Source organism: Mytilus galloprovincialis, chromosome 10, assembly GCF_965363235.1.
Source record: "Mytilus galloprovincialis chromosome 10, xbMytGall1.hap1.1, whole genome shotgun sequence".
In the NCBI taxonomy this organism is placed as follows: Eukaryota; Metazoa; Mollusca; class Bivalvia; order Mytilida; family Mytilidae; genus Mytilus; species Mytilus galloprovincialis.
Genome location: NC_134847.1, coordinates 25,413,554 through 25,436,383, shown reverse-complemented (window position 1 = coordinate 25,436,383; position 22,830 = coordinate 25,413,554). Strand labels below are relative to the sequence as shown.

The window sequence follows — 22,830 nt, the reverse complement described above, 5'->3', positions numbered from 1 at the left end:
GGAGATGTTGAGTTGTTCCAAAGATGTACCTTTATCTGATGGGGGTCTATAGTAACTACCAACACAGATCTTTTTTGTGCCAGAGATGTTAATTTCTGCCCAAACTATTTCACAATCTGTTTTAAGTTCTACAATTTCAGAACTAATAAACTCTTTGGTGAGCTATTAGAACACCGCCATGGCTTTGATTTTTGTTGTTTGCTGGTCTATCATTTCTGTATACATTGTATACTTGTTTTCGTTAATTCAAGACCTGGTTCATCGTAATCGCTTATCGCTTTAAAATAGTTATTATTTATTAAGAACGAGTGCACAAAATTAATCGGAATTTTCTTGCTTCTGTTCCGTCATATCACCAAATTTAGTATCAAATTAGGAACCGGAAACGAAGTTGATACCAAGACAACATCAACAATATGGAGGAAGAAAATAAATCTCCTCGACAAGTTACTATCAAAACCCCCGAAGGAGATCACAAATCATCGAAAAATAATGAAGTATGTTTTAAGAATAAAATGGTCCCTTTTTGAACTGATAGAATGGCAACACATAATGTTATCTTTTGCAGGCGGTTATTTTTATTGAATCAATTTGCACCTCGTTGGTTAGCAATACATTGTAGCTTCATAGCTTGATCGCCTCGAGTGTTAGGTCGTGATTTGGATCCCTGGCGCGGTTAAGACTAATATTTTAAAATTAGTATTTGCTAATGATCTGCTTGGCAAGTATACAATCATGCACTTGAAAGAGCAGCAGAACTGGTCTGCTACTATACCCTAACACCGTAATGGTGAAAATAAAAATGTACCAGTCTGGGTAGCCAGGGTAGGGTATTACAGATGTATGTCATTGTTCAGACTGTTTCTAGCGCATTAAAATTCCAGTCAGTCTGTAGAACAAAACTACATGTATTACCATATCAAATGTAAAAATTCATATGTGATGCAGTTTACAGCAAGACTGACTTCTGCATGATGATCCTTATACATTTGTGCATGTACATTTTTTTTAACTTGAATAAATACAGCTAATTTAGTCACTGCTGACCATTTTCTAAATTCTTTAAGAGTAAAACTTAGTCATTCGAGTTTATAAAATTATCTTTAGAGTCATATGAAATGAGATTCCTGAAATTTTATTTTTTTATCAGGATTATTGAAGTATAATTGAACCAATGCATGCATACAATAATCAATACATATATATACATGTTCTAAATAAGTCTTGCATGCACATTTTTATGCACCATTTATATATGGGCATTATGTTTTCTAGTCTGTGCGTTCGTCTGTCTGTTCTGCTTCAGGTTAAAGTTTTTGGTCAAGGTAGTTTTTGATGAAGTTAAAGTCCAATCAACTTGAAACTTAGTACACATATTCCCTATGATATGATCTTTTCAATTTCAAAGCAAAATTTTAGATTTTCCCTCATTTTCACAGTCCACTGAACATATTATTATTGTATGGCGTAAATTTTACATTGAGGTTCTGAAAAAATAAATCACTAATTCACAAACATTCCAACTGACTCCATTTTCAGTAAACGTCATCTGTAACAAACGTAAATTTTATAGCTACCCCTTTTCAAGCAGAACCAAATACAATGAAAGTCCCAACTACACAATGTATGTACTGGCTTCCGAAGCTACACAAAACACCTTACAAATATAGATTTATTTCGTCTTCAAGCCATTATTCAACTACTAAATTGTCTTTTGTTCTTACCAGTACACTTGGTACAATAAAAAACCTGATAATAAATTGTTCAAATGAGGCCTTTAAAAATAGTGGAATTAATTACTTTTTGAACACCTTGAAGCATGAAAATAAGCCCAGTGACCCAATCTTTTTTTTTTTAAAGCATGATATAAACTACATTTTGGCAAATTATTAAAAAATTCTATGGATTATAATTTAGACACCCCATCTACCTTAATATTGATTCACTTACATTTATAGGGTCTTTGCATCAGAACTAAACACATTTATTTAAAAACCAGTTGTTGGCATGACATCAGTTATGTTCTTCTCATATACAATGTATGTTATGATGGTATGATACTAAACCCCTAACGGGAGGGATTTTGCACAGGGGCTTGTTTAGTGGGTCAGACGAGGTTTTACTGTCAATGGCGATTGCTATCCTATATAAAAAACCTTGCTGACTAAAGATTGTTAACTTTTGTTGCCAAAGTTTACTAGATAGAGATATTGATAAACAATAGAAACAGAACACTTGAAAAGCATAACCTATAAGTGAATTGAAAGAGCTATATATTTTCTATGTGTTCCCATTTGTTAATTAAACTATTCCTTGACAGTTCTTATTAAATTGATAATTTTATGCTGTATTAAAATCTGTTCTCTTATAATTTGTTATTTTCATTTGCAATTTGTACCTTCAAGAGCATGTATATTGTGTAATTAACATAATGTTTAGCTACATGTAGTGTGCCCATTTATATGCAATAAAATTAACGGTACCAATTTTGTTGCACCAGATGCGCATTTCGACAATACATGTCTCTTCAGTGATGCTCGTGGCCAAAATATTTGAAATCCAAAGCTTATATAAAAGATGCAAGTTACATGATATAATTAAAATGACTTTTTCAGGATGAATATGAAGACACAGACGCTGACACTGATAAAGAAGGAGAGTCATCTCGACCTCAGTCCATGAGGATAGATCTGACTAGAGTCAGGAGTGCATACTCAGCCAGAACTCACAAAGAATCAAACTTACCATCTGTCTTAACTGATTATGGAATGGAAGATGATAAAATTAAAGTAATATATTTTATGTCTGAATATTATGCATGAACTTCCAGGATTCTACAATTATTACAAGAAACAAAGTGTTCACTTGAATGCATCATCTTACTCATTTATGAATTTAATGAACATAGGATGTATTCAAAATACCCGCAACTTGATGTAAACATAATAATGTCATGGATAGTGTTTACTGTTATGTTTTGAGTTTTATACTTTGATAGATTCTTATGTTAAAAATGTTTCCATAACCAACAACACTCTAGTACCATGACAATCTTTTCAATTAAATATGCAACATACAATAGCTAATTTCTTTGAATTTGTAATCAAGAAAATAACAGGACTGTAATTAATAGCCTAGGTGGTTTAGTTGTCTAGCATGTCGGGCATAGAGCAAGACGATTTTGGTGCCGAGATATCTTAGTAGCATGAGGTTCGAATTCCAGCCAGGGAAGGACAAAAACATTATTGCTTCCACAAATTCACAGATCTAACATTGTTAACTTAGTCGAATTATATATACAGAATGTGTTTTCATCCTTGTATTGCCATCACTTGTGATTCGATGGAAACAAATCTGTCGTAGAGTTGTCATTGGTTCCGACTTTTTATGCCCCATTTATGGGCATTATGTTTTCTGGTCTGTGCATCTGTCTGTTCTTTCGTTGTCTGTTCGTCCTCCCGTCTGTGCGTCTGTCTATCCCATTTCAGGTTAAAGTTTTTGGTCGAGGTAGTTTTTGATGAAGATCAAGTCTAATCAACTTGAAACTTAGTACACATGTTCCCTATGATATGATCTTTCTAATTTTAATGCCAAATTAGAGATTTTTCCCCAATCTTCACGATTCACTGAACACAGAAAATGATAGTGTGGATGGGTCATCCGTGTACTGGGGACGCATTCTTGTTTATCTTATTATATATATATATGTATATTATTGAGACACATTTTTAATATTTCAGGAAAAAGGCAGAAGAAAAAAGAAAAAGATCAAATCTGAAAAAGAAAATGATCATGATATGGATGGAAATACTGAAAAGAGAAAAAAGAAAAGGGAAGAGGTAAGAAAAAGATAAAACTTTAGTGAATACCAGTAATATATATACTACAAATGTATATATATACAATTTCTTCCAAAGCCTAGTTTTTTTTTTGATGGTGTTGGATATGGAAATCATTTAGTTAAAAATAATTATAGAGTACTGTTAATTGAGAAATTATTACAATGTTTTTTTATTGCGAAAAATGCACATTTTGAAATTTTTTGTATGAATCAAACCGGATTTTTCTGAATATCGCAAAAAATAAAATCGTATTTTAGTAAAAGATGACAAAATCACAATAATAAATGCACGCAATAATTTTTGAATTTACAGAACTTTATTCCTATTCATCCTTCAAATAATCTTATTATTTCCTCAATTTTCTTTTCATATTTTAGTAATTAATTGATTTATATCTACATGTACTTGTCCTGTTCATCGAAATCTAATAGATATCTTTATACATGTATATACAATCAGAAACAAGCTACATGTATTAGGCATTTCAAACATCTATTATTGCCTTTATAAGAACATTCAAGACTATTAAGAATGTACCTGTAGTAAAAATACCCTGGTAGGGCCTTAAAATTTCTACTGGGTCCTTGAAAAAAGTTTTGGTATCCAGGTTGGCCCCCTGGAGACAATGTTAGGTATTGTTCCCGACTGTATTGCAGATTAATGTGTAGTATTTTAACTAACAAGCATAAAAATAAGTCTACAAACGCTGCTGCCCTCTGCATTACAACTTAACCTTTAGACCCATCATGCATAAAAAATAATCTATTGAAGGCTGAGCTAGAAATATACGTCCTTGGTACCTTTAATGCTGTTACCCAAAATAAAGTTGATTTTCATCTAGCCTAAAAGTGACTAAACCCCCTCAAACTACTAGCTGAAACCCCTGCAGTTTACATAAGACAATGTTGACATGCCCATTTTGAAATATCAATCATTGTGCTAAAGTGTCCTTTTCATCATTGGCTCCCTACCCTTTTGAAATCCTAGCTGGAACACTGTCAGCTACATGTATCTTCTTACCTTTTATAGCTGTAGATACAGTAACAGAATTAGTATTTCCTTAGTACAAAATTGTATGTAGCTTTCAGATTTCTCTTTTACAGGAAACAGCAATTGTAATTATTCTAAAAAAAAAATTCTGTTTGTTTTTGTTTTTGTTTATAAAGTTCCAGGAAATATCTTTTCTGTTCAGTTTAGTTAGAAATTTCTTTTCAGAGAATTTATATCGATGACCCATCTTTAATTTTTATGATCACTTTTTTCCTGTACATTTCCTGCATGGAAACTGGCATGCAACACTTGATATACAATGTACGTTGCATGCTATTACTGCAAATGATGCATTTATATTCAGATATTGTGCAATAGAAAGTTCTTCAAATAAGTCAGTCCTGATATGTCAATGTTTTGACAGTTTATTAGTTGAGAAGATTAAACGATTTTATGCCATCTAAAAAATGTTTTTTGATTGTATCAAAAAGATAATTCTTTGATGTAACACAAATATTTCAGAACAGAAGAAAGGTAATATAAAACTTGGCAAAGGTTGCATTGCTTGATTGATTCACCAATTCTGAATCTGAGGCATTCAAGATATAAAAAAAAATCAAAATTATGCACCAAAGCATTCTCTCATTGGTTAAGAAATTCTTATACTACTGATATTTAGCCAATGAAGTGATGAGGATTTGACATTGGTGTATAAAGAATGAACTTACCCATAATTTTTCAGATTAAAAAAAGTAATTAGCACATTTCTTCTAAATCAGAACAAGATAAAGGCATTTATAATAAGGGGCAATTATAAGGTGTGACAATCAAATGTTTGAAAAGATGTCTGATGTATAATTGGCATCTGACAATTCTTCATAATGTGCTTAAAATTATGTTCAGCTGATTGTCTGAAGTTTGAAGCAATTTCAATGTCTTGCAAGAGACCAGTTTTGATTCTTCATTAGTGTAGAGCATTACTATATATATATATATATATATATATACATGTATAAAATATGAATTAAAAACAAAATTATTTATAAATTTCATTTGAAAGTATACAATAACTATGACATTGATTGTAATATATTAATTGGTTTAAGCCATCATGTGGTGACCCCCTATGGATCTGAAGGGGGACCTGGGTTAGTAAATTTCAAATTAGGTTCATGACGTTAAGTCTACTTTTAATAGTTATTGCAGCTGTTGTATTTCATTGTTTATTTTTCTACAAAACGCAGCAGGAAAGTACCGTGTGTGATATATTTGATAAACCACAGAGGGTGAGTTAAATTCATAGGAGCTTCGGCCTTTGGCCTCACCCCCTATGCATTTTACTCACTTTTTATGGGGTCAGTAGCAAACCATATATCGTCTACTTTTAATAGTTATTGCAGCTGTTGTATTTCATTGTTTATTTTTCTACAAAACGCAGCAGGAAAGTACCGTGTGTGATATATTCGATAAACCACAAAGGGTGAGTAAAATTCATAGGAGCTTCGGCCTTTGGCCTCACCCCCTATGCATTTTACTAACTTTTTATGGGGTCAGTAGCAAACCATATAATTTATAATGTTAAACCTTCTAATATTTGATTCTTTATCTTTGATCTTTGCATAAATCCTGTATTAACCAAGGGGAAAATGTTCATTATTTTAGACTCCAATTGATTGGAAATCCATTGGTTTAATTTTGAATTTAATTTTGTATTCTTGATTCATATTTCCAGATATGTATTAAGGACTTTTAATAATTAAAGCACAGATTATAAATACCATCACTTTCATTACATTTAAATGTTTAAATTTGTCATTAAACCAGAAAATTCCAGACATGTATAAAAGGACTTTATTAAAGGGGCACTAGCTGTCAAATTCATGGTCACCGATTTGACTCAAATTCTCATATTTGATTTATAACAATGTAAAGCATTTATCCAAACTATCAAAAGTCTAAAATAAACAATTTACAGAGCATGGGGTAGATAATATATAGGTTCGTTTCGTGTGTATTTTAGTCCAGACGCCATCTAATTAACTATCGATTTGACCTCAGATGACCATATAAGCGATGTAAACATAAATAAAGATATGAATAGATTAAACCAACACGTGCAATTGGATTTTTATAGGTCTGTTTGATTTTATTTTATAGATTAAAAATAGATGTTTCTCATTGTTTTTAACCGTATAAGAATGATTTTATGTGCATCGAATTAGTAATAAAATGATTTACCGTAGTTTCACTTTCATTGTTGACATTCTTTGACTTTAAATAACCAGTACACGTACAATGCATGCGTTGTCAATCTCTAGCTAGGGGTTAAATTGAAGTTCACATGAATACGGATTTAAAGAGGTCGACTCATTCACTTGCAAGTGAATTACTAATTATCAATGTTTCTTAGCGTAATTTGACAAAATTGAACCTTTTTGGCCGCAAAAAGCGAATTGTTATTTCACTATTTCACATTCATTATTGATTGAACAGAAAAAAAATCAAACTTTAGATTTTTTATATATCTCGTAGCTAGTGCCCCTTTAAAGCACAGATTATAAATACCATCACTTTAATTACATTTAAATGTTTAAATTTGTCATCTACCAGAAAATATTTTGACCTTCACTGCAGTTCAATGAAACACATCCTATCTACAGCAACTAAGTTCTATGATTTAGTGAAACTGCGCTCTCAAGATTTAGTCTCTATTTAAAGCATTAAATTTCTTAGCTTAGTATGTTGCCAGTGCACTGATTTTTCTAGCAAAAAGCAACAAAGTGGATGCACTTCGTCTTGTACATCTCCTCAAAGAGATGGTTCTCTAATGCTTATAGTCTTGTTTCCAACAGCATCAATTTTCATTTACCAACAATGAAGTAGCACTTTATGATATTGTAAATATTCCAAGTTAAATAGAAATTGTATTGATTCAATATATAGTTAGGAAAATGGAGCCCAGATAACAACAGCATTTTACATTTTGAAAATTAAATGAAGTTTCCAGTTATATATTCTTAATTTGTAGGTAAATATTATAGAAATGTGACTAATGCCAATCATTCTAAGAGGTTGATGTCATTCGCAGAAGTAAAGTCACATTTGATCACACAATGGCTCTTCATATACATGTAATTGATAACTGTGCATATTTTGTCCTCATGATCAAATGATTGATTTTTAGTGAACTGATTTAATATCATGGTCAAATGTGAGGCTTAGAAATAATTAAGATCATTTTTTCAGTTTAGTCATGTAAATAAATCTTGAAATATTTACTGAAAAGTCTTAATTAAATAATCATATATTTATGTCTATGCACTGTAGTTTGCCTGACTATGAAACCATCACAGTATTTTGTGATATGATTTTATATTTATAATATGATATATGTATAAATTTAGATTGTCTATTTGTGATATGATTTTATATTTATAATGTGATGTATGTATAAATTTAGATTGTCTATCAGTCATCATCTGAGGTAGGAGATTTAACAGCAGATTTTACATACACAAACTGCATGAATCACAAGTGAAGATTTTTATTACATTTTGCTTATTTTCCAATTCAACATGGATCTTTACAACTTTTTTCTATTTCTTATTCGTGAAGAGCAATTTTGCTTTTATTCTTGTCTTAAACTTTGGTCAGCAGAGCCTTATTATACCTTTCATCATATCAAAAACTTTTCTTATTCATTTTTTGTTGTTATTTACAGAATGAGTTAACTGAATTTGATCATACAACTCTAGAAAAACTAGAGAGTATTGAAAATTTGCAACCCCCAAAAATTCTTAACATTAATATTGACAATGTCCTTCAATATAGTGAAATGTTTAAGCTGAAAGCCTTATTCAAATTGACATATTTTCACTTGTGAATAACCAGTAGCTTCAAAGAAAGTGTGATAACCCAAACTCTTATAAAAGAAAAAAATAACCTGCATGATAAATTACGTAAAAAGTAAGCTTTTTCAGCATGAAAGATAATTGTATTGTAACACTGAAATGTGATCAATGAAAGTAATTGATGTGAAATTTTATTATAACAAATCTACATGTATGCTCTGATTGTGAAAAAATGATAGCTCACATCAGTTTTAGCTCTACTTACCAAATCCTATCTACAAACAATTTCTAATCGTTTTTTTTATTTAGGGGCATCATACTCTGTATAGTCAAACTTAAATCTGAATCTAAAGTTTTTAAGTGTTAAATAATATTATCATTTTATGGGAGGGGGGGGGGGGTGTTCTACTGACTCCCTATTCCTGGCTTTGGCTGTATCAACCTAAAAATCTATAGCTAGTCTGGTGGTATATCTAATGGTTATTCCAAAAACATGTCAAACTTAGGGGTTGATTTTTACTGACTGCCAAATTTGTAAAAAATGTATATACATTGTATAAGTTAAATGAAAAGTAAAAATAATATTGTATGACATCTCAAGGTCATTATCATGCCTCAATCTTTGAGAGAGTACATGTTTGGTGACTGTACCCATAATGACACAAACTAAGCTGAAGAAGAGATCACAAGAAGACAAAAAAGTAAACAAAATCATTTTTTAGAGAATGAAGGAGATTTAATCTTTATACATCGATCTTCAGTCACATACAATACATTTTTAGAATCAGTTTAAGGTGGTACAGGGAGATAACTTAGGAGATAACTGTATTGTATTTTAAGATTGGCCTTCGTAAAACGTAGATTTTACTGTCGCAAATTGAGTTTACCTAGCGACGCGGAGCGGAGATAGGTAAACGGATATTTGCGACAGTAAAATCAAGTTTTACGAAGGCCAAGCTTAAAATACAATACAGTTATCTCCATTCTAATGCCACATTTTAAAATAAATGTTATTTAATAAATATTTTGGCTTAAAAATGGCATAAATGAAAAAGTCCGCGAATCTGTTGCATTGTCTTTAGCATCCAAACAATGTGACGTCATGTGTTTACGCTGAATGTCAAACATGAATACTAAACGTATTTTTACTTTTCGTACGCTTCAGAATGTCTTCAATATAGACTAAAAGAAGATTTTGAGGCTCAAAATGTAAATATCTTGTTTATTTTTTGAGAAATTACATATCCCAGAAAAATCAGAATTCAAAATGGTGGCTTTCTTAGTTACGGACTGGTAGAACGTGGAATCTAACCCCTCAAAATATTTATCAACGTCCAATGAAAATTATCGTTACAAACTAATTGCATTAGAATCTGTAATATCAGCTAAACGTTTTAATTACATTGTATAGTTAAGGAAATATTAAACTTCTCAATGATCAAAATAAGTGTTTTTTAAACTGCTATATATCCAACCAAATTTTTCTGAGAAAATGATTGGTTCAAGTTTTTTGAAAATTAAACGAGCCAAATTAATTTTAGTCAAGTAGGTACCACCTTAAACTGATTCAAAGATTCTATAGAAAAAAATTAAAACAGACATAAAGATCTCTTATTGAACAACAATTATTGATATTTTTGTTGTTATGTATTTGTTTTTCTGATTTACAAAGCATACAAAGAAACTTACAAACACAAATCATGCTCAACATTTATTTTTAAAGTTTTGTGCTTTTCTTACCTTTTTTATGAACTTTCCTGAAAGCTGAGTGTTTTATATGTGTGTTTGAAGTATTGAATTTTATGAAAATTGATATAAAGATAAACAAGAAAGACAAAGAAATTGTATGTCATTTAGCATAGACATGTATGCACGTTAGCTGAATCCTGGTCTAAATGCACATTTCTTGCATGATTTTGATGATCACAAAGGTTAAGGTTTAGCTTTATTCACATTTCTGAGGGTTACTTTACTTTTAAAATTGAGATATATTTGTTTTTTGTCAACATGCCTTTCTTTATTCTATTAAATAACAATTTTTTCCAGTTTTAACATCAATCTTTACTGTTTAGTAACTTAGGAAATTGTCTTTAATTTTGTTGACAGTATGAAATTATCAATAATTTAGATAATCTAACAGTAATATATATGTGTGTGTACAAGTTAAGATAAAGATGATGTATGAGAAGAGCAATTATTTTGCCAAGAAAAAGAATTGAGAATGCATTATTCCCCATAAAAGGTTGTAAATACTCCTGCCAAGTGATTTCTTACCATAAAAATTAAATATCTACAAAATTGAATATTTAAAAGCTATTACAGTGACTTGACTGTTAGTGTTGCTATCCACCAATTGCAATTCATTCAAAATTTTGACCAAATTGCAATTTGTCTTATTAAACCAAATTGTTCAACTGGTCAGAAATTTGAACCAACTGCTGTAGAAAACCACAGTCAAGTCGTGAAAGTGCAAGGTGATAAAATAAAACATACTTACAATCCTATAAGACTTTAACTCCACTTTATTGATGGTATTACTTAATCAGTCTATCAATCTGTATAGTTACATTATAGCCATTACCATACTAAAGGTGAACTGTTTTATTTTTAATTGCTATAAAAATGTCCAAACTAAGCTTTTATATAGTTTTTCTTTCGAAAAGTATTCTATATTCATAAGAATCACACATTATGTGAATAAAAACATTTCATATTCAGTAAAATATTTGTGAAATTGCAATATGTTTGTAGGAAGGGGAGATAATCTTTTTTGGTTTCAAAAAATCTTTATTCAAAAGAATAGTATTTTAGGTTATCTCCCCAAGGAAACTTATCAATAGCATATTGTTATTTCACACGTATTTTACTGAATATATGATGTATTATTTTAAATGATATATGATTCTTATAAATATAAAATCCTTTTCGAAAGAAAAACTATATAAAAGCTTAGTTTGGACATTTTTATAGCAATTCAAAATAAAACAGTTCACCTTTAGTATGGTAATGGCTATAATATAACTATACAGATTGATAGACAAATTTAGTAATGACATCATTTAAGTGGAGTACAAGTCTTATAGGATTGTAAGTATATTTTATTTTATCACCTTGCATTTTCACATTTTGACTGAACAATTTGTTCAATATTCTGACCAGTTGAACAATTTGATTTTATAAAACAAATTGCAATTTGGTCAAAATTTTGAATGAGTTGCAATTGGTGGATAGCAACACTAACAGTCAAGTCACTGTAATTCATCATTTAGAAAAAGATAAATACAATGTAACAAAATTGCATTATTTATAATTTGATGACATTTCTTTACTCGTCAAAATGGCAAAATATTGTTCTCTATGATACGTTCTTCTTTATCTAAGGATATGGGAAAAATATTATACTATTTTTGCAAAATTATAAAGAAAAACAAAATATATATGCAAATGACAAAACCAGAAGTATATTCATCTATTTATTATGAAATGATTTTTAATGTGATTATTTTTCAGCGATATCAACAAATTATGGAAAACCAAGAAGACGGTGGAAATTTTTACTCCAAAAAGGTTTCTGGTCTGGCACTCAGAGTTAAAACACAGTCTGATAGTCGATCACAAACACCAAGGACTCCAAGAACACCAAGACAAGAGGAAGAAGAAACAAAAGTAGGTTTACAAAATGAAATGCAGTCTTATCCAAATTATATCTCATGTTTTGCTCACTTTTTTTATGCTCTGATAGCTGCTCTACCTGTGCTCTCTCAGCAAAGCATGAACATTAAGCAAGTGTTGAGATCAATAAACTCATCATAGATGCCAGGATTTAATTTTGATATTTACGCCAGATGCACGTTTCGTCTTAGTAACAAAAGACTCATCAGTGATTTCAATAAAAATGTGAAAATTTTGCAATGTTGACATATAATGTAGTGTGCATAAACCTCTATCTGTAAAGGGGCCCACCATTAAAGGTGTTTTGTACTCTAAATTAAAAATGTGTGTGGAATTCTATACAAAAAAAATAATCAGGTGAATAATAGCTTATCTGTAATTGGCATCAATGTTTTCCTGTTTGAAGTTTGAAAATTTATTACGATTTTGATATTAATTCAAATTCCTGTTAATTGAAAAAGAAAATAAAAGCATGACAATACATGGGCATTTCCTTATTTCAGGTTAATAACATGAATAAACATGATAAATCAGCTGCCAGAAGTAATTTGCTTTAAAAAAAAAAATTTTTTTGTGCTTTTCAGCAAGTCCCAAATGTCCTTGAGAAGGTATTTTTACACTTGTTTTAATTCACCTTAACTTTTTTTTATCCACAAATTTTAACAAACTATTGCCAAAGTCATGTATAAATATATGTTTATGATATGATAAGGTAATTGTATGTTGGAAATATTACAGAATATAGCTCAATTCAAATATTTTAACAGTTATACTAAGTGCACATGCATTTTTACATTTATTACAATTTCAAGATGCATATACCTTTTTTTTTTTTTTTTATACTAAATGAATTCAAGTTTAAAATCCAAGGTTTTTGATTGCAAGACAGTTTAAAAGCAGGGAAATACACGAGTATGTATAAAGTTTTAAGATAACAGAATGTACATGAACACATTTGTTGAAGTACTCTGCTATAAATTTTACATTTTTGTACTTTTCAGCAAATCCCAGAGAAGGTATTTTTATTAATGATTAAATTCATCTAAACTTTTTTTGTCCACAAATCATAACATTCTTCAGATATAATATATGTATATTTATTAATGAAATAATAGTAAAAATTAGGAACTATTTGAGAATAAAACACAATTTACACATTTCAACAGTTATAATATCAAACTATAAGTGCACATGAATTGTTGAATTTGTGGCAACTCTGAAATGCTTGCTGTATATCTTTTTTTTTATTTACTAAAATTAATTCAAATTAGAAACTGCAAGAGGTTTTTTTAGATCCATGTAAACAAATATGGACAAAGAATCTGTATTTCATTTAGATTGTTCTCAAGGTACATTTTATTTTAATTAACTATAGAACTGATATACACGAATTTACATGATAACATTGCTGAATTACTTTGCTATAAAAGATTTCGTATTTGTGCTTTTCAGCAAGTCCCAGAGAAGGTATTTTTACATATGTATTAATTCACCTATTTTTTTTGGTGCACAAATCATATCAACCTTCTGTCATAAATAAAATAGATATAAACAGTTTCGTATAAAAAACTAGGGGTTATTCCCCGACTAAAAATAACCATGGAGGGAAACCCCTGTTTATTTACTCAATTGGTGAAAAAGTATCATGTTTTTTGTATTTGATTGTAAAAATTAGTTAATTAGCTTTGAATTAAAACAGGTTGAATGATTGAAATAATTTTAAAAATTATATTAACTTTACATGTTTTGAGGGGAGACAACACTGTAAACATCCTGTTTTTTTGGCAGTGAAAATTGAAAACTTATTTACAGCCACAGTAGCTCTTTTCGGAGCAGGAAACCGTACCCTGAAACAAGATTTTTTTGAAAGGTCAGGTGAAAACCTACAAATTTCATACAGTTTTGATTATGTAAAATGTACATGGATCATGTCTTCATGGGTGTGCACATGACCTGGTTTCAAGTTTTTTATGTTCAAATTAGACCTTTTTTCCCCCATGTTCATTGGATGGAATATTTTTAATATATTAAAAGTACACATTATTTTTATTTCATTATAAACTAGAGAACATTCTGATTCCAGTGATATCTAGTTTTATACAAGTATCTTTATTAATCAGTCCACTACTAAGGGTCACTTATGCATGGTCCCTCAAAATGTGACGTCATAGAAAAAAACTGTTGATTGCACCCAAAATATTTAAGATATGTTTTAGAATTGAAACCTATTTTTCATATATTTTAATAAGTGGACAAGAGTTTTTACATTTCTTAAAAATATAAAATGCATTTAACTTATTTCATACGTTTCATTGGCAATGAAAAGAGGTTTTTTAGCTCACCTGGCCTAAAAGGCCATGTGAGCTTTTCTCATCACTTGGCGTCCGTCGTCGTCGTCGTCGTCGTCGTCGTCGTCGTCGTCTGTCGTCGTTAACAATTTTTCAAACATCTTCTCCTCTGAAACTAGTGAATGGATTTGAATGAAACTTAAAATGATTGTTCCTTAGATTATCCTGCACAAATTGTGTGCTTCGATTTTTGATCCGTCAAAAAACATGGCCGCCGTTACTTAAAATAGAACATAGGGGTCAAATGCAGTTTTTGGCTTATATCTCAAAAACGGAAGCATTTGACATGGGGTAAAAATGTTCATTAGGTCAAGATCTATCAGCCCTGAAATTTTCAGACGAATCAAACAAACCATTGTTGGGTTGCTGCCACTTAATTGGTAATTTTAAGGAAATTTTGCAGTTTTTGGTCATTATCTTGAATATCATTATAGATAAAGATAAACTGTAAACAGCAAAAATGATCAGCAAAGTAAGATCTACAAATAGGTTAATATGACCAAAATTGTCAATTGACCCCTTAAGGGGTAAATGTCCTTTAATGACAATTTTTCACAATTTGTTCATCATATTTGCTAACTTTAAAAAATCTTCTCCTCTGAAACTACTGAATGGATTTGGATGAAACTTTGCATGATAGTTCCTTAGATTACCCTGCACAAAGTGTGTGCTTCGATTTTTGATCCGTCAAAAAACATGGCCGCCCTTATTTAAATAGAACATAGGGGTCAAATGCAGTTTTTGGCTTATATCTCAAAAACGAAAGCATTTAGAGCAAATCTGACATGGGGTAAAAATGTTCATTAGGTCATAAGTCTAGTAGATTTGGTGTATAGAAGAACTGTAAAGTGTACATGTCCAACTGGCAGGTGTCATCTCACCTTGGCCTCATTTTCATGGTTCAGTGGTTATAGTTAAGTTTTTGTGTTTTGGTCTGTTTTTCTTATACTATATGCAATAGGTCTACTAAAATTGGTGTATAGAATGATTGTAAGGTGTACATGTCTAGCTGACAGGTGTCATCTAACCTTGACCTCATTTTCATAATTCAGTGGTCAAAGTTAACTTTTTTAGTTTTGGTCTATTTTTTTAATACTTTATGCATTAGGTCAACTATATTTGGTGTATGAAAATATTTTATGATCTATATGTCGGTTACGCAGGTTTTATTTGAACTTGACCTCATTTTCACAGTCCATTGCTAAGTTTTAAGTGTTTGTGTTTTGGTCTCATTTTCTTTATTTATAAATAGTAAGTCATATATATTTGTAATATTGAAGAATTGTTAGCTGTACATGTTTGCCTGGCATGGTTTAATATGTTCAATAAGGCATTGTTTACGGGTGAGCGATTCAGGCTCTTGAGAGCCTCTTGTTTATGTCCCCTGAAGGTTATTTATAATTACTAAGCATTCTTGAATCCTCAAGATTTGGAAAATGACTCAGTCATAGCAAAGCAAGAGAAAAAAAATGAATTCAGTATATATCCTATGCCTAAAACTGTTTGCGCCTTTTTTTTATATACACATATGTACTGTTATAAATAAAAATATTCACCATCTATCATAAGCAATGTAACATTCTCAAAAGGATTTGCAAGCAGTTTTAAGTTTGCAAAAACATGTGAAAGCAGTAGGTCAGCTGTTATAAGATTCATGATGACAGTGTGTCTGTGATTGTTTTTGATTTATTAGATTTGTGTTGGTATAAAGATTTTCTACATATTTTTCTACAGATAAAAATGTAAAATTTGGAGGACATAATTTTGTCTTGATATGATCTCACAGTAACTCTAATATCTTTGTAATTTACAGCTTGTCAGAGTAAAGGTATTTTTGTAACTGTACATTTGATGATGTTTCAATTTTTTGAAAACCAGTTTTGTCCACTCAGTGTTTTCTGAACATCCCTCTAGTCTAGACATCATCTGTGGACATTTTGTCTTGACATTATCCCTGAACCTTTTGTCAATAGCCAGACATCACCCCATAACTGTGGATATTTTGTCTTGACATTATCCCTGAACCTTTTGTCAATAGCCAGACATCACCCCATAACTGTGGACATTTTGTCTTGACATTATCCCTGAACCTTTTGTCAGTAGCCAGACATCACCCCATAACTGTGGATATTTTGTCTTGACATTATCCCTGAACCTTTTGTCAATAGCCAGACATCACCCCATAACTGTGGACATTTTGTCTTGACATTATCCCTGAACCTTTTGTCAATAGCCAGACATCACCCTATAAAATCCTTTCAAACCTTTTTGACCCTATCTCATCCTAAAGAATACTCTCTGAATCTTTGTTCAGATAGCTTAACAACCTCTCACACAATCCCTAAACTATGTTGATATTTTAAAAGTGAAATTTTAACTGCACAATGCAATAAATTTTTCTTGTAATTATGAAATATATATAGGTTTAAAGTTAATTTGATTGGCACTTCACATTCTTTTTTTTTTGTGTGTGTCCATTTTGCATCACATTACAACAAAATTATCTTAGAAGTGGGATGATTTTATCAAATTAAGTTGATGATTTATCTTCTTGCAATGTATTTGTATAAGTTTAATTCACTACAAAATATAGTATAAGTCACCTTCAATCTTATGGTATTCACATGTGATGTATTAATTTCTTTGGCAATTAGTATATAGAATTATTTTACAATTTAAGCTACATTTACTTTTGGACATTTTGCAAACATTTCTATCTGAATAGTGAAGTCATTGTATTTTTAAAATTTTTAAATCATTATTTCCTTTTACAGTGACTTGACTGTTAGTGTTGCTATTCACCAATTGCAACTCATTCAAAATTTTGCCCCAATTGCAATTTGTTTTATTAAATCAAATTGTTCAACTGGTCAAAAATTTGAACAAACTGTTCAGCCAAAATGTGAAAGTGCAAAGTGATAAAATAATAAATCATACTTACAATCCTATAAGTCTGTAACTCCACTGTATTGATGTAATTCCTAAATCAGTCTATCAATCTGTATAGTTATATTACAGCCATTACCATACTAAAGGTGAACTGTTTTATTTTGAATTGCTATAAAAATGTCAAAACTAAGCTTTTATAGAGTTTTTCTTTCGAAAAGTATTCTATATTTATAAGAATCACACATTATGTGAATAAAAAAATTTCATATTCAGTAAAATATTTGAAATTACAATATGTTTGTAGGAAGGGGAGATAATCGCTTTTTGGTTTCAAAAAGTCTTTATTCAAAAGAATAGTATTTTAGGTTATCTCCCCAAGGAAGCATATTGTTATTTCATACATATTTTACTGAATATGAAATGTTTTTATTCACATAATGTGTGATTCTTATAAATATAGAATACTTTTCGAAAGAAAAACTCTATAAAAGCTTAGTTTTGACATTTTTATAGCAATTCAAAATAAAACAGTTCACCTTTAGTATGGTAATGGCTGTAATATAACTATTCAGATTGATAGACTGATTTAGGAATTGCATCAATACAGTGGAGTTACAGACTTATAGGATTGTAAGTATGATTTACTTCATCACTTTGCACTTTCACATTTTTGCTGAACAGTTTGTTCAAATTTTTGACCAGTTGAACAATTTGATTTAATAAAACAAATTGCAATTGGGTCAAAATTTTGAATGAGTTGCAATTGGTGAATAGCAACACTAACAGTCAAGTCACTGTAAAGTTGTTGCTGATACAAGCAATTTTGTCTTTCAAAACAAATTGTACATTTCTAAAGTATATTTGCCCTCAACTATTTTGTTCAGATCAATTCATTATTATCTTGCTTTTGAGCATATTTTCCCCTTATTTAAATTGCTAACTTTTATTGCTTTGATAATTAAGAACTGTGAACCTTTAAGTCACTGAGACCAGAAAGTATTACTTATTTGTAAAAAAAACATGGCATTTAAGTTCAGATTTGAAGCATATGGATTTTTTTTGCAAAGAATTCTATAGTGATCACATAAATCATTGGCCTATACAAGAAAGAGGTGATTGTAGTATAGTATTGAGAAAGTGGTATAAAGAATTAGATAAGGCTATAAGTTAATGATCCCCTACTTTACAGCATTGTACTTTTTCAAGTTATTTTAAAGTAAATCTATAGAAATATACTTTTCTTTTATACAATGTAGTTTTTGTTTGTTCTAGAAGTCACAAAAGAACTGTATGAAGAAGAAATTAAAAAGACATGAATTGTCAACAAATACAGATTTTCTCAAAACAGTTCCTAAAACAGAAACAGCAAAGGTAATTATTGAAAATCCATGTTGATTTTATTGCATTTTAAGTTATATTTTTAAAAGTGTTAAAACACCTATGAATTTGATGTACATGTATATATACTATTCAAAATTCAATACTCGCAAGTATAATGTGTAAAAGACAAGTTAATTGTAGAAAGTTTTTTGGAGAATGTGTATTGTTTGTCACAGTTTTCATATTCATGAAGTCAAGAGAGAACAAATACGTCTTCAGATATGTGAAAGTCTAATAGCATGTATCATGTGCATAACATAGTGTCAACACTTGTTAAAATTATCCAACCAAATAAAGATTTGCAAGTAGATACATGTATTTCAAACAGATGAATTCCTGACTTGAGATAGTAAGTAACTTTAACTTATGGCTGATAAATCTATTCATAATTTTGTGATCAAGGACAAGAGCATGAACTTTTTTTTTATCATTGTTAACAGATTATAGAACTACAGGATAAACTGATGAAAGAAGGAAAACTCAAAACCCAGGCAGAAGTGGACAGATTTTGGCAGGACATCAAGAAACCAGATGTATATTCGTCATATTTCAAACCAGCTATGCAGACTCAAGCATCAGGTATATACTTTATTTTGATGTCCTGTTTTTATAGAAAAATTCTAAAAAAAATTATTTAAACCAAGAGAGGAACATACACTGGAAACATTCTGATCATGACAACATGAAATGCCTCTTAGAGCAACCACAAAACTAGCCAAACTCATAATAATAAAACAATACTAATTTAAGTCCTTTTGTTTTATAAAACAGTTTAACTTGCATTATAAACTAAAAAAAAAAATTTGTCTTAAGCTATGTGATATGTACTTATAATTCTCTCTTCAGAAGGTAATTTCAGTGGCAAAGCTTTTTTGAACAACTACTCTCATCATTTGCCAAACTTAAATATCCTTGCTGCAAAAAAATATCACTTATAGACAGCAGTTTGTAAAATATAAATGTTTTGATTCCTATATATCGGTTACATATATATAGTTTGTTGCAGCTGAAATGGAAGACATATTTTTAAATCTGCAATACCTAAATCAATAGATGTAAGAAGATGTGGTATGAGTGCCACTGAGACAACTCTCCATCCAAGTCACACTCTATAAAAGTAAACCATTATAGGTCAAAGTTCAGTGTCCAACATGGAGCCTTGTCTCACACCGAATAGTAAGCTATGAAGGACCCCAAAAATTACTAAACTTAGTGTAAAACCATTCAAACGGGAAAACCAATGACCTAATCTATATAAGAATTGAGAAACACATATGAACCACATCAACAAACGACAACAACTGAACATCAGATTCCTGACTTTGCAGCAGGTTTAAACATTTTAATGGTACCAAACCTTCACCCTTATCACCAAGTCCCAGATTGCAGTGCTATCTTTAACATACAAAGATATACTCGGTACTGTATACTAGGTGACTCTCCCTTTTTCTTTAATAGCATGATTGTAGACTATTATTAACATAATCTAAGTATGAATATGGGTGGCAAAATTTCTTTTTAAAGTTACTTAATCTAACATAGAAATTACAATTAAGGAAGTTTTAGATATTAGTCCATGAACTTAACAGGTATTTACAAAAATCTTTTAAGCAGCCGGTTATATTAGAGATTAATCCAGGTGGTTTACTTCTGTTTGTTAAAAATAAAAGATTAGAATGGATAATCTATAATACCAAACCTCAGGAATGCAGAAGGTCAATTTTCTTTATTAACCTTTTGAAAGAGAAAAATAAAATTCTTCTGAACCTAAGTTTGTTTTTTGTGTCATCTGTGACGTAAGTCAAGGAAACTGAGACAATTTAGGTGTTTTATCATCAACGAAGACCCTCTAGGTCATGGTCTTGTGGCGTTGAATCAGTAAGCAATGTTCAATGTTTTTTTTCTGCTTACGTCAGTTATAGTTATAAGATTTACTTGTGATAGATCAATGATATTTCGTATAAAGTTGCAATACTGTCAGTACATATCAGTTTGGTGACTTATCTAAGGCCCTGTCCATATATATATAGCTACAAGAGACATATCTCTGTCAACTAATTATTTCTGTTTAACATTGTAATGGCAATTATTTTTGCAATTATGAGATTAAAAGAATTGAGACATGTTATTGTGCCTACTCAAGTTAAGTAAGATGCTGCTAATGTACATATGTTTTCTCATTGGCACTCACCCAACATCTTTCCTATATCTATCATGTATAAACAAGGAATTATTTGAATTCTGGAATCACATCTTTTCTTTGATGGAAATTAAACAACCATGTCATTTTTATAATTTTCAGGTTCTGGATCAGCCACCAGTTCATTGAATCGCTCAAATGTAGAAACCCATTCTACAGTAGCAGCTTTACAAGACTATCCTGGCCGTTCACTCAGTCAGATATCAGAAAGATCCTCTGTACCAGGATTGTATAAAGATACACAGGATTGGGCAATCACTCAACAGTTCAAACATGTAAGTTTATACACAGGATTGGACAATCACTTAACAGTTCAAACATGTAAGTTTATACACAGAATTGGGCAATCGCTCAACAGTTCAAACATGTAAGTTTATACACAGGATTGGGCAATCACTTAACAGTTCAAACATGTAAGTTTATACACAGAATTGGGCAATCACTTAACAGTTCAAACATGTAAGTTTATACACAGGATTGGGCAATCACTCAACAGTTCAAACATGTAAGTTTATACACAGAATTGGGCAATCACTCAACAGTTCAAACATGTAAGTTTATACACAGAATTGGGCAATCACTCAACAGTTCAAACATGTAAGTTTATACACAGGATTGGGCAATCACTCAACAGTTCAAACATGTAAGTTTATACACAGGACCGGGCAATCACTCAACAGTTCAAACATGTAAGTTTATACACAGGATTGGGCAATCACTTAACAGTTCAAACATGTAAGTTTATACACAGGACTGGGCAATCACTCAACAGTTCAAACATGTAAGTTTATACACAGGATTGGGCAATCACTTAACAGTTCAAACATGTAAGTTTATACACAGGATTGGGCAATCACTTAACAGTTCAAACATGTAAGTTTATACACAGGCCCTGGCAATCACTTAACAGTTCAAACATGTAAGTTTATACACAGGATTGGGCAATCACTGAACAGTTCAAACATGTAAGTTTATACACAGGACTAGGCAATCACTTAACAGTTCAAACATGTAAGTTTATACATAGGACCAGGCAATCATTTAACAGTTCACACATGTAAGTTTATACCAGTGGCGGATCTAGAAATTTTCATAAGTGGGGGCTCACTAGCTGCCTAAGAGGGGGCCCACTCCCGTCACACTTCAATGATTCCCTATATAATCAACAATAAATCCTTTTCTCAAAAGGGGCCCCCCTCCTAAATCCCCCTCTGTATACTCAGGACCGGGCAATCACTCAACAGTTCAAACATGCATGTTTATGCACAGGATTGGGCAATCTATTAACAGTTCAAACATGTAAGTTTATACACAGGACCAGGCAATCACTTAACAGTTCAAACATGTAAGAATGAAAAGGGGGAAAAAAACATAAAAAATCCTGTATAAAAAGATCTAATAAGTTCATAATGCAAAAACATTTAAATACTAAAACTTTAAACATGAGCGTTTTTGACTCATTTTTTCATTCACACTCACATATTTAGATTATGGTCATGAGTAGTAAATAACAAAGGAGTAGGTCCAGTAAGACCCCTTTTTGGCCCCAAAATATAGCAGTTTTACAAAATTGTTAAAATGTAAACTTTTAGTTATTTATTGGATAGTAGAATGGTGCTGCTACATAAATATGGGCTGTTTTTGACAATACAATGCAC

General features: G+C 30.8%; 1 protein-coding gene across 9 annotated transcripts in view; it reads left to right on the top strand.

Annotated features, from left to right (window-relative positions):
* Positions 1 to 375: 375 nt before the first annotated feature.
* LOC143047251 (uncharacterized) overlaps positions 376 to 22,830 on the top strand; it is a 33,636-nt gene continuing 11,181 nt past the window's right edge. For 2 of the 9 annotated variants that reach the window (XM_076220272.1, XM_076220266.1), the window contains exons 1-11: positions 376 to 497; positions 2,616 to 2,789; positions 3,741 to 3,839; positions 8,293 to 8,316; positions 12,194 to 12,349; positions 12,940 to 12,963; positions 13,357 to 13,371; positions 13,808 to 13,822; positions 18,865 to 18,963; positions 19,413 to 19,551; positions 21,275 to 21,447. In XM_076220272.1, the coding sequence (XP_076076387.1) occupies positions 417 to 497; positions 2,616 to 2,789; positions 3,741 to 3,839; positions 8,293 to 8,316; positions 12,194 to 12,349; positions 12,940 to 12,963; positions 13,357 to 13,371; positions 13,808 to 13,822; positions 18,865 to 18,963; positions 19,413 to 19,551; positions 21,275 to 21,447 (999 nt within the window). In that variant the 5' untranslated portion in view covers positions 376 to 416. The remainder of the gene's footprint in view (positions 498 to 2,615; positions 2,790 to 3,740; positions 3,840 to 8,292; positions 8,317 to 12,193; positions 12,350 to 12,939; positions 12,964 to 13,356; positions 13,372 to 13,807; positions 13,823 to 18,864; positions 18,964 to 19,412; positions 19,552 to 21,274; positions 21,448 to 22,830) is intronic. The other 7 variants (XM_076220268.1, XM_076220269.1, XM_076220267.1 and 4 more) reach the window with 7 other exon arrangements.